The sequence below is a fragment of the Triturus cristatus genome, chromosome 7 (assembly GCF_964204655.1).
Source record: "Triturus cristatus chromosome 7, aTriCri1.1, whole genome shotgun sequence".
Classification (NCBI taxonomy): domain Eukaryota; kingdom Metazoa; phylum Chordata; class Amphibia; order Caudata; family Salamandridae; genus Triturus; species Triturus cristatus.
The window spans coordinates 443,319,130-443,332,341 of record NC_140590.1 but is presented as its reverse complement, the minus strand read 5'-3'; the positions used below and the strand labels follow the sequence as shown (position 1 = coordinate 443,332,341).

At 43.9% G+C, this 13,212-nt stretch overlaps 1 protein-coding gene across 1 annotated transcript in view; it reads left to right on the top strand.

The window, feature by feature from the left end:
• Nucleotides 1-3,516, top strand: part of LOC146809901 (uncharacterized) — a 153,271-nt gene extending 149,755 nt beyond the window's left edge. The window contains exons 6-7 of the mRNA XM_085614395.1: nt 2,422-2,510; nt 3,095-3,516. Coding sequence (XP_085470521.1) covers nt 2,422-2,501 — 80 coding nt within the window. The 3' untranslated portion in view covers nt 2,502-2,510; nt 3,095-3,516. The remainder of the gene's footprint in view (nt 1-2,421; nt 2,511-3,094) is intronic.
• The last annotated feature ends 9,696 nt before the right edge of the window (nt 3,517-13,212 follow it).

Below are 13,212 nucleotides of genomic sequence, written 5' to 3'. Positions count from 1 at the left end.
CACAGAACCCTGCACAGCAGCCTATCCCCCGCTCAAGGACAACGACCACTCTTTCCCTTTCTCCAAAGCATGTCTGTCCTATAAACCATCGAGGGTTCATCTTTCCGGGTCAAAGTAGAAGTTCCAGTCTTGCTAAAGTTGAGTGATGTTCGATTCATCTGGCACCGCGATGGATACAATAAGGCATATAAGAGACGATTAGAGATTCCTTGCGTAAATTTGATAGCAGCCCACATAGGATTGACACCAATCGAGAAAACCCAGCAGAACCCAGAAAAGAGTGCTGTTAATATTTTACCAACATGGCGGAAGGATGGAAATGTGTCTGACACAGATCACTTTGGCTGCTGGAGAGGCCTGGGGTTCTCATTCTGTGTTCAAGGACAAAACCAATCCATCATGTAGGGAGAAAGAGAAGACTCTAAAGTTACCGCCTAGCGCCCTGAAAACGGGGTTTCTGGGCCACGTCTGGGCCTAAATCTCGACTGTATCAGCTGAAGCCAGGGTTATTTATCCAGAATGGCCAGAGCTTGGCCGACTGCCGCCGTAGAATGCAGGCAAAGAGCGAGACTACTATCTTTCTTCTGTTTTTGAAGTTCGCCTGATACGTAAATGTGCACTTTGAACAACTACTATAAAAGGGTATTTCTACCAAATTGTGTTTTTTTTTTGGATAGACCAAGCATGAAATGGAGTTGTCACCTTACATCTTTCCAGTGAACAGATGCATGGGCTGTAAGGCCTTAATTTATTGTCTATCGTGAATAACAAATGATCGGATTCTTCCGCAAGGTCCCGACTTTCACCCAAAACGCTAGTTTGTGATACGTCGGATTATCCATCTGTTTACAAACTGTTTGAGCTGCAGAAAGGTCAGGCTTGTCATCGGATGTCAAACTGAAAGAGAACACGCTCTCCTGCTCCGAAGGTGACGCTACGCAGAGACAGCTGTGAATTCTGCTGCGCAATTTCATAATCTCTTGTAACAAAAAATGACTTAATAGCTGCGGTGCAGGATGGGTAATGAATTATATTAGAGACTTGGCGCCACAACACAGGAATGGGGAGCACCACATTCCAAATATGCAGGGCGATTAATACTTTCTACCATAACGCAAATGTTTCCTAACTGTGATTTAAGCAATGGTGATTGTGATGCTGAGGTGCTTACGTAGCTCACGCTAAGGGTTAAGCAGCTTCAGAGACAACGGGAACTGCTGACGTCGATTAGCTTGTCAATCAGGGGCGCTGTAATCTCACCTTCTATTGATGTTCTACAGTGCCACCCTTCTCTGAGCTGCACTACGGGTGCCTTTGCAAACTGATGCTCACGGATGTCAACTAGGCAGGATATCAGAGCGCGTACCTGTTATTAACATGCATGTATTATCTTTTTTTACCTTTAATAAAACTTTATTTCGGCCAAATGGCCACAAAAGTAATTATACATATCCCAATTTACAGATACGATGAAGATTAAAACATTAGATAAAAACAACTAAAATCATTTTATGTCTGACCAAGTCCATCAATCTCCTAAATCAACTAGACTGCTTGTAACATAAATGTGGACATATATCACAGGCTATTTTGTAATTTCATTTAAAGATTAAAACACTAAAAATAAATTTTGGTCAACCACATTCATTATAGATCTACCGGCAATTAAAGTTGATACAGCACATAAGACTCATAACTTGTGTTAAAGTGCTTTGTGCATGTGCAAGTAAAGTTACAGCAGGGCCCTGATGTTAAATGATAGCAACCATTCAGGAGATTTAATGAAAAAGTGCAAAAATGTATCATTAACTATAAACATTAACCTACAACCATGCTAGGCGAGATGTCATATACAAGGCACCAACAAATCAACGTGTGGCTGACCTGTGCATCCTTATGCTGTACAATCAAGGAGAAAAGAGGGTACTCTACCTAAATGTTTCAAAATGTACAGTGTATCATCTCATTGGTATACTGACACTTATACTAGACCATACAAGGCAACAGTTAAGGAAATTTCAGCACATAGTCAAAGAGAGATTCATTAGTGTTTTATTTTTCACTTTAGTCAATTTCAGAGAAATAGATTCAATACATAAGATTATAGGTGATAACATGAAATAACAATACGCAAAAATGAATAGGGCCCAGTCACAATCAAACGCACACAAGCTCACAAACTTATACCTATTAAGCTATTGCTTACCTCATTAGCTACGTAGTTAGCACTGCTGTCTCCAGTAGAAAATTATAGAATATAAGCTATTTAATTACATGTTCTGCTTGCCTTTTCTTCCAATCTATTATGTTTGCATTTATTTACGTATACGCTCAGTTCGTCAGTGCTCTTGCAAGGTGGCTGCGCCCCATTTTAAGCCCGAACCTCCATTCTAAAAATCTATATGTATGTGTATTTAACAGATTCTACCCAAGTAAACGCATTGATCCCCGGTCTTTTGAGGCCAGAGCGGTTCCTCTTGACTTATCTGCAACGCCTATAGCTTTTACAGGTGAGCGGGAACGTCTTTATCGTATGCGAACCCCGTTTGCTTCAGAGTTCTCATGAGGTGGTTTGCATTCTCTTTTTCCCTCCCCTTTTTTCTTTTCTCTTTTTTTTTCCGTTTTCTTTTCTTTTCTTCTCTTTCTCTTTCTTTTTCTTTTCCTTTTTCCTTTTCTTATCTTTTCTTCTCTTTCTCTTTCTTTTTCTTTTCCTTTTTCCTGTTTCCTTTTCTTTCCCTCCCTTTTCTTCCCTCTCCCTCCTTTCCCTCCTCTTTCTGTTTCTACTCCTACCCCCCAACCCCCTTCCCCTCTTTCCCTACCCCCACTTGTGAATTCTGATATCCACCATGTATATAGCTTTCTATTCCATTTTCCTTGAGTCTTTCTCAATATTATTGATTTGGTTTAACTATGGTGGTGGCTTTGGACTCGCCAGTGTTTACGTTTTCTTAATAACTTTCATATATTCCCTTTAAAAAAACTTTTTTCGACACTTATGACTAATGACCTTTGCACGTCCAGTTTTTAATTAAAATAAATGATGTTATCGAATTACATTTGGATTGCTTTTGATTTGTTATTTCATATTTGTTAGGTCCCAGCAAAAACCATTTCCTTGTTCTCCCTGAGGAAGGTGGCACCAATTATTCGGTGCGTTCACCGAAACGCGCATCGGTGCTTCCACGAGGTCCACCCAAGCCCTAGTTCCTCGAAATTGAACATGTACTATTTAGTACAGCATTGAATGCTCATATGTTTTTTGCTCATATATTGATTACTGTGGCTGTTTGGACCTCCAGTTGGTCATTTGGATTTTTATGTGTAGATGCATGATGTCTGTTCTTTTATGGTGTGATTTGATACCGGTATAAGTTTGTGAGCTTGTGTGCGTTTGATTGTGACTGGGCCCTATTCATTTTTGCGTATTGTTATTTCATGTTATCACCTATAATCTTATGTATTGAATCTATTTCTCTGAAATTGACTAAAGTGAAAAATAAAACACTAATGAATCTCTCTTTGACTATGTGCTGAAATTTCCTTAACTGTTGCCTTGCATGGTCTAGTATAAGTGTCAGTATACCAATGAGATGATACACTGTACATTTTGAAACATTTAGGTAGAGTACCCTCTTTTCTCCTTGATTCTACTTTCCCCTGAGTCTCTACCTACATCCTTTTTACAGGGGTTCCCCTTGTTATATTGGTTGTCCTTATACTGTACAACCTTATAATAAACTGAATAGCACATTAAAATTTAACCGTTAATTATCACAATGCAATGGGGGACATCTTAAATAAACTCTTCGTGTGCACCAAAAAGGAAACAAAGAAACCTTCGACCGAAAAAACGATATGTAGACTGGCATTGTATTTCAGAATCCTGTAAGCCTCTACGCAATGCCAGGTCCCCAGGTATATGCAAATCTGTATGAGCCATCATTTTCTAGCTTTCTTGTATCCAGAGCAAGAGAATAATACGTGTTGTTCTGTTTCAACTCCATTGTTACATGCTGGACAGACCGAACATTGAGAGCCAGCCCATTTGGACGTTAAGGCACGCAAGGGGAGTACCCCATGCCTGAATTGCAAGTATAGCTTCCTCGTCGCTGCCGGCTTGATGTCATCCAAAGCCGGCTCTAATCTATACTGGTCTTTAATTTCTAGGAACGCTATAGTCAGTCTGCCAGTTGCACAACTCCCCTGTATCAAAGACATTTTATGCTCCCAATAAAGATCCTTTAACATTTTCTTTGACACAATAGGGCAACTTGTTTCTGGACTAGTCCACATATTACCCACTCCCATGGATACAAGCGTGTTTCGTATGGTAAATAACCATGGTATTTTTCCTGCACTGGGTAAACTGATCACCTCCTTTAGTTCTTCTTTAAAGCTAGCCAATTCTGGGGTGGCCCAAAGACGACGCCAAAATGAGAGGGGTCTAAGGGCAAATCAAGTCTGAGTGGAATAAGGGGGAAGCTACAGGGGAGGCCAAATAGTTGTCTTACAAAGGAATTTTCAGCCTGGGTAAGACTGTTGGAATAATTGTAACCCCAAAGTTCCGCCCCGTAAAGAGCTGCTCCTCTAGCTTGGGTCTTGTATATTTCCAAGACTGGGCCAACTGGTTTGTGGCTAGAGTTTCAAAATACTTTGGTCAATCCCCCTGTTGTCTGGGCTATTTTCAGACTGGATTTTTTGATTTGTGCTCCCCTGTCCATTTTATCGGTGATCGTTAAGCCGAGGTATTAAAAAACCGGTACCCTTTCTGATGGGGTGCCATCCAGGCAAGGATTTGGTCGAGTGCATTTTCCTGGGTTAAACACCATGTACTTCGTCTTTTGTGAATTCATCTCAAGACCCCTTTCCTTACAGAAAAGGACAAATTGATTGTATGCCCATGGGGGATTTGGGAATTAGCAAAGTGTCATCGGCAAACATCATTGCCGGAATTTTACGAGTCGCCAGTTTGGGTGCATCTAAATCTTGCTCTGAATGTAAAAATTCAATTAACCCATTTATAAAAAGACAGAAAAATGTTAGGGCTAGGACGCAACCCTGTTGAACCCCTTTTGCTACTGGTAGAGGTGTGGTGAGTTCACCATGCTTACCGAACCGTAGTTGGGCAAAGTTTCCCTTATGTAGCCGCCTTAGCATTTGGCACAAATATGCCGGAACTCCTAGCTCATGAAGGATACTCCACAGTTTGTCTCTCGGTACCAAGTCGAATGCAGATCTCAGGTCTACAAATATTAAGTAGAGGCTGCCACCCTCAATACACACGCTCTTCCAGTGTAATAGTTGTAGCCTGAAAATCTGATCCAGGGTAGATATTTTTTCCCTAAACCCTGCTTGTAGCGGGCTCAAGACATTATGCTCCTCCATCTAGCTTTGGAGGCGGACAAGCATCACTTGGGCGAAGATTTTTTGGCTGATATCGATAAGGCTAATTGGCCTATAATTGGAAGGGAGCAATGGAGAGCTTTTTTGAAGACAGGAATGATTTCCGCGCCAGCCTAGGGTGCGGGGATGTCCATGCCTTGTCAGATTGCATTGAATAGAATCCATAGATATGGCGCCCAAATTGTAGGTTCGCTGTGGTAGATAACCCTGGGCATTTTGTCTAACCCAGGGGCTTTAGCTGAGGCTATTTTGTTCAGAGCACAAATTACCTCTTTAAGAGTGATCATTGGAATATCTTGGTTACCCCGCGGGAGGTATTATGTTACCAAAAGAAGTGCTATGCTGTAATGGGAAATGGTCGTTATCTTGACTACTAGCCTCTGTTTCAGCACTTGAGTAGAGGGACTCAAAGTGGTCCATCCACACATCCGCCCCTAAGTTTGGAGCTACGGTTGGATTCCCAATGGCATCACCAGTATTAACTGTTAGCCAAAAAGTCCTCATGTCATGAGCGCCTAAAGCACTCCTTAGGGTGTCCCACTTTGCACACTCCCACCCTTTTTTGGCCCCTTCTATGGTTTTACGATAGGCCACTCTGCTAATTTTAATCATGGGTCTATCCTTGACCCTAATAGCATCTATCAGGACAGTTTTAGATTTTCGACACTCCCCGTTATACCAGGGATGTTTGGGTTTACTTTTAGCCCTGAGTTTTTTGTTCAGGAAAAAGAATTCTTTCATTGTGGATGTCAAGCTAGAATAGTTAATGGAGGCCCTCTCAAGGTCAATTATTATACCATCCTTTTGCACAGATTGCATTGAATTTTCGAGGATGGGAATAGCTGTCTGGTACAAGAGTGCTAGTTTTTCTTGGGATTGAATTAGGTCTGTCCATCTAACTCGCCTCCTGCAGCTAGTGAGAGTTAGTCTGTAGTCAATTGGTACTTCCAGACCGGGTGCACTCCCCAAGCATGGCACTGATAGTTCTAAAATTAATGCGTTATGGTCGCTATGAAAGCGTGGTTCAATCATAAAATCCACTACCCTGCACCAAGATTTAGTGTCTATCAGGATATAGTCTAATATAGAGGAGTGCCCGATTCTATTATAGGTATGTCTACCAGGAGTGTCCGACTGTGATCTTCCATTGAATGCCCTCATGGAGTATCTGAGCATGAGAGAGTTCATTTGTAGCACCAGAGGAGTCCAGACTCTTATTGGTGCGCATCGGGGATGGCCCAATATTGATCCTCTTCACAGGGGTTATCTTCATTCATGCCAACTAAAGGCTAGTATTGGCAATTGAAGTCCCCTCCAAGGATCACAGTGCAATTGTCAGGGATGGTAGCTAGGAATGTTGAAAGCTCATCCAGTGTTTTGGACTCTTGGCTGCGACTTACGGGTCGCGAGTATACATTGATTAGGGCAATTGTAAACTTTGTTGGGAAATTAAAAATAATTCCTTGGATGTCTTTAGATGATGTGTCCCATTGATTTACAGTGCATCCCAAGTGGGTGCCTACTCAGATACAGAGCCCCCCTGAGGGTCCACCCTTACCCCCCGAAGTTGCAGCTAAACTATATGATGCATATCCAGATTTGGGTGTATGCTCCCTTGCCCACATTTCCTGTAGCATACAAATCTCATGCTGTTTATAAAAGTGCTCCATTCAGGGTTCTCTAACTTGGAGGCTATTCTGGCTAAGTTCCATGATAAAACCCTTAGCCTAGCAGAATCCGACTTGTTAGCTGGTTCTACCGGTATGGGTAAGGGCAAATGCCTAGGCACACTATTAGCCTTAACGGTTAACTGTGGTATTTCTTATGTTGTGTCACCTAGGTGGCTAGTGTTAAAGTCCCTAGTTCCCCTACCAGTTGCTCCCATCCTAGCTGCATTCTTTCGCCTACTTGTCTCATCCCCACCAGGATACTCACTCCAGTTATGAGCCACCGTTGTCTGAGTATTTTCCGCTGGTAAATTGCCTTCATGATACGATTCCTCCAGCCTATGACTTGCAGATTCAAGTCAATCTACACCCTCTAACACACTGAACCTATTGGTTGTGTGGACGTTGTAGTGTTGGTGCCTAAACCAGTCATGAACTGGGTTAGTTGCCTGGTTGGGCTGACAAGGTTTGTGCTCCTCCCATCCATTTAACCTTCTTGTTTGACAAGATCCCCCTATGGCTTAGAAGTAGCCTAGCGGTAAAGCCACTATAGGCCCCTCCTGTCTCCAGTTGTTTCTGTTTAAAATGGCTCTTGCTACCTGAGGGTTTCTAAAATTTATAACAATACAGTCACCCTGTATATCCTTGGGTCTCCAGCCCAGCCAGTTAACTCTTCGATTCATTAAGATCTCTCCTGCTTCCTCGTATGGGATTTGCTTCTGACTATTTAGCCAATACATACATTTGTTTTTTAAATCCTGGTGCGATTCAGAGCGCCCCCTCCCTAACTCCTTGACTCCAGAGAGGACAATGACATAGGGTGTTGAGGCAGGTGGTAAATTAATGCATGGCAAGGGTGAATTATTTTCTGGGCTTTTGCTAGAACCAGCCCCCTTGAGGTCTTATTTCTTGACCTGTTCTAATGTTGGGCACTGTTGGAATGGTAGGATGTCTCTTAGTTATATTAATGGTAAACAAAGTGTCTTGATTCCCAGCGTTGCTAACAATAAGGCCATTCAAGACTGGTGGGGTGGTTGTCCTTGGTTAAACTGGGTGCGGCCAGTCCTTCTTGGGTTCTGCCCTTAGTTGCCACCCCATTTGTTACCCCACAGTTACCAAGATGGGCCTCAAGCATCACGCCCAACTTTTCAACCCTTTCAATCAACTGTTTGAGCTCGTCTTTTACAATGTTCCTGACTTGTATTTGCAAGTCCACCACTAAATTTGAAATCAAAATCGGTTGGTCGGGGGCCGTAGCTGCGAGGCTTGAGGTGCCATCAACTCCTGTGGCTGGGAATTTTATAACTTCATCTGTTCCCACATTTACTGTAGCTTTAGTCTTTCCCCTTTTATCTTGGTGTTTTAACCCGTCCCCCCTAGGCTGGTCATCATTGGGGGGAGTCGTCTACGGTTAACTGTGGCAGAGATGTTTCAGAGACCAAAATTCCTGAGGGCTGCCTAGCGTTCAGGTCTATCAGGGGAAAATCCATATTTGGGGTTAACGATAGCCGTCTCTCAGTCAGCTCGATTTCGTTTGACACTACCCCTGTTGCTCTTTGTAACATTCTGTCAATCGAGGTAGGTTGGGCATTAGACATCGATTTTGGGGGTGTGATTTGTTTCTTGCCCACACAATTACGCTTCCCCATGGTTCAACAGATATATTTAGCCACCAATGGGAACGAAATATAGAGGCTCACTGTTGGGGATGAGCAAGGGGAATAGGGTTCAATCATTGACCTTCCACCAGCAGTGTCCTGGTACTCGATCCTCTGCCGCCTGGAAAGGGGAACCAAAGAGGGGTGGCCCTGTCCTGCCTCTTCCTGGGAATGAAGGTCAAGGATGGGACCGCCCTTGGCCCAGCCTTTGCCCGGGCGCGTCCCACGCTGCGGGAGGGCAGCAAAGATTTTATCGTACCTCTAGGCACGATTACGGCATCAGAGGCACGAGGGCGCAAGGGCTGCTGGGGCTTGTAGTCGGGCTGTTCCCCTCACGGCCTGTGATGATCGAATTCAGCCGTTCCCCTCACGGCAGCAGCGGAGGCTGCTACAACAGTGTCCCGGTCCTTCTGGTGTCCCCAGATATATCACATATATTATCACATAGGCTCAAAAAACCATACAACACGCTTCCAACGGTACCACACACTCTACATGCTTGAGGTTGCTGCTCACGTAGATGAGCGTTTCAGTGCCACACAAAGGGGGAGTAAGTGCTTCATAAATGTTGCCATACAATCCAAAACAATCTGTACTAACATAGCGTGGACCCTGGCAGACACGCAAGGGAGTAAATTCAATGTTTGTTTGTAGATGTGGCCTAAAAACAGCTTTAACTCTCTTCAGAGATAACATCTCCAAAGGGAAACCAGAGAAAGTGGCAAAGGCCAGACATGAACCTCAGCCATTGCTAGTTGGAAGTTCAAATTTAGCAGCCACTAGTTAAGAGAACTACCACTCAGGGGCATTTAAATTAATTTGCCTAAGCAGTTCTTCCATAGCTATGTCCATGCATTCCAATAGAGGGCCCATTGAAAGGTCCTGCTTTAACGCTGGTGGCAGCTAGTGTGACAATTATTTTGGGCCCAACTATTGACCTCCTTCTCCAGTGCCCCTCATCTCTCCATAGCCCCTCTCTCACTTACATTTCATTTATTTTAAAGAGCTGGTTGGGGGTGGCTTTACTAATAATAATGTATTTCTATCCAATCAAAATCTTTTCAGCAACATTAGGGATAGATAATGAAAGGCTGGGGGGAAAAACATAACGTCCTAACCAGATTATACAGTTTGCGTGCAACTCTCTGATGACTGTTCATTATTCGCTGTGCTATACTATGATTGTAACTTATGAACTGCAAGCAACAAAATAACAAAATCTGTATCCCACTGAGCTATCCACATAAAATACTGTTCTGTGATCCACATGGTACACATTCTTTCTTGCTACTCTATGATGGGTCAAACTGCCAATAGACGAAACTCCGATCTTTCTCCAGCAGGAAAAGTAATCACCAGAGTAAGCTTGGCATTTTTATTGTTGCCTGAAATATGCGGGACTCAAAGGACACTCTGTAGCAGGTGCCTGATAACCCATAAACAATTTCTAATCACAGCACCAGGTGTGGCTGCATCGGTGGCACCGCCTTAAAGCCGGCCCTGCACATTGATTCCCTTTGTAAAAATTGTTTTGGTCATCTTGCAGCAGAGGTTGGAGCATCAAATTGCACAGAAAATCTGGGAGGATTTGTGGTGATTAGTAATGCTGCAGGCTCTCACCACAGTGCATGGATGTATGGTTCTGCGATTATCTGTAGGGCTATGAGACGCTGCTAACTTCACAGTTCTTCAAACAGATCCCACAATACAACCTGTTGCCCTTAATGCTACTTGGACTGCCCCAAAGACCAAGGGTACAGTGCTGAGAGATTAGCACTGTGGGTCAGCCAGGGGAGTGGACAGAGATATCAGGGAGCAGACAGGAGCAAGGTATTGTACTAGGCACAGCCTCTCTCCTGCTGCTTGAGAGTGAGCATACTCAAGTGGACAGTGGGGAGGGGGGAAGGCACTGCACTATGCCAGCGCCAACACTCTTCCTCTTGTTGCTTTTGTCTGATGCTTTGTGAGGTGGATGCCTGGTTGCTCACATTCTCTATGCCACCTTCTTCTCAATACATTGCTGCACCATATAAAACGGAGCCTTTCCTGCCCTCATGCCCTGCTCAGTGTTAAGCCCTGGCTGATTAGCTGTGCCCTTTTCTTCACATTGTTCCCCTTGCTCACAGCCTCTCCGCATCCCTTTTTTCTATGATCCGGATGTTCTCCAGGGACAGCAGGAAGTTGAGGCTAGCATAACTTAGCATGCTCCAATACATGTTCTGCAGGAGCCTCCTCAGAACCCCCAAGTTATGACCCCTGCTCCACTGGAGCTGGAGTCTATGATTGACCAGCTCCTGCCACCTATCAGTCAGGTTTGTGCCAGCTACCACATGCCCCTCCAGAGTTGAAAGTTATTGTAAAGTGCCTTCTGCTGTAGCATCCAAGTGTCTTAGACCTGCCTTTTGAGGATCTACAGCAGAGAAGCTGCTTTCTGAGCAGGCTCTTTTCACAGTTTTTTTTAGGAAAAAGCCAGGTTGAGCAGAGCACATATTGTCTTTCTCAAACATGATCTGCCTGGGCAAACTGCAGTATTTTGTCTGTGAAGAATGCTTAGTGGACAGTAGTTGCTTGTTCACCTGCTGTGGGTCTAAATAGTGACCTTACACTTCTCCCGGGAGGCTTTAATTCCAATGATCTCTAAGCTAATTTCCGCATGAAGTTGTCTATGAGCACTAGGCCTGGGCTAAAAATCCGTTCCGCTCGCGGAAATTGCGATAATTTGACATTTTCGCATTCCGCGGAGAGAGCTAAAATGTCAAAATTTCCGCAATCCGCATTTTACCGGAAATGTTTTGCTTACTCGCGCTGTAAAATAATACATTCTCGCGTGCGCGCGATCGCCTTAGCTGAATCCCCGCGTTTGCCGACAAGTTTTGCCGATCCGGTTGCGTTCTCCACGAGATGTTGGATTGTTGGTAGCCACTTGCGCTGTCTCGCGCCCGCAGTAACGTAATTTGTCGCGCGATCACGTCTTTCTTCTCGCGATCATGCTCCGCGAGACTAGTGAAAACAAGATGGCCGCGCCCGCGAGCAACCGCATGGGTAAGTTGGCGAGCCGCGACCACACAGAAAATACCGCGAACGGGCGGGAAAAAAACTTCTGCATCTTCGCGATATTTCCGCGTGTTTGCGGAGATTTTTAACATTTTCACGATAATTTGCGAAAGTGACTTTCGCAAATTCCGCCCACCCCTAATGAGCACTGATCTGTGATTGTTACACATAAACCCTCATTCGTTTTCTACAAGCACTGCTCTGTAAGAGCATTCCCTGCCTCCCAAGCTCTGTGATCTGTACATTCAAATGTGTTTTAGCTTGCCCTGCTCTGTGGTCCTCCAGCTTAGATCTGTGCTGAAGCATGTACACACTACTGAGACTGTGACTTTGAGACCCTTGTGCTGATCAGACTATCTATGGCAGCACCACTGGCATCTCCTGCACAGAATTGACAGTGAAGTGCAGTCAAAGTGTAATGTGTTGACTGCTATCTCCCTCTGAGGGCCTAGAAGGAATTTGCTGCTGCCTAGTGAGGCCTCTGTTTTACTCCATGACCTGCTATGATGTACATAACACCATGTAACACCAGGTAGGCATAGGGGATCTAAGCGAAGTAGCAAGCTAATTAGTTGCGGTTCCATAGTGTAGGCCTCCTTGGAAAAAAGGGAATAATTGAAAACAAAAATGTTTTTGTTTCAAGGATGAAAAAACCCTCACTTCCCCTTCGGTGGCATGCTTCATCATAGGGTCCTCCTCACACCACCAGCACCAGGGGAGTAGGTGAGGTTGGACAGAGTACAATTTAAAAGAACGAGAGGAAAATAAAAAATGCCTCATGATGGACCTAACCCAATTTTAATAAATGTCCCTGTGGAGCACATTAAAAACACGAGAGGGGATATGACTTTAATCTCTGCGTGACAATGGGGTTAACATGTTTCTGCCAATCCTAATGACCCTACAAAGAGGTGGATGGCCTTCTACAGGACCTAATCTCTAAACCTTATCGCGCTTCGGTCAAGTATGTGTGAAGTAAAAAGGAGGAAATGGTGAATATAAATTCAATAGTACAAACACTGGTCCACCGTCACTGTAGCTTTGACCATCAGTGTCAGCATCCGCAAGGATTGGGTATGCTAGTCTCAAGTCGCCAACCTTAGACGCTCCAGGTCAAGACTTCCAGCCGTCTGTTGCTGGCAGTTTTGTCCTTCCAGGGCATGGAGTCAAACCATTAGCAACATCAACAAATATGCATAGTCTATTGAAAGATAATCACACTGCCTTGCACAATGAGTAGAGCAAGAAAGCACTTGTATTTCAGGTGGCAGTTCAGTTTCTGGTACGTGATAAATGCATGATCAATTTCATTGTATAACTATTGCCATTTTACTCCCCATGGGGAATCTTATAGACACACTTTGACATGTTTAGCTACAAAACACAATAGAGAATTATTTTTTGCATTAAAATAATAGTTGTATTGTTAC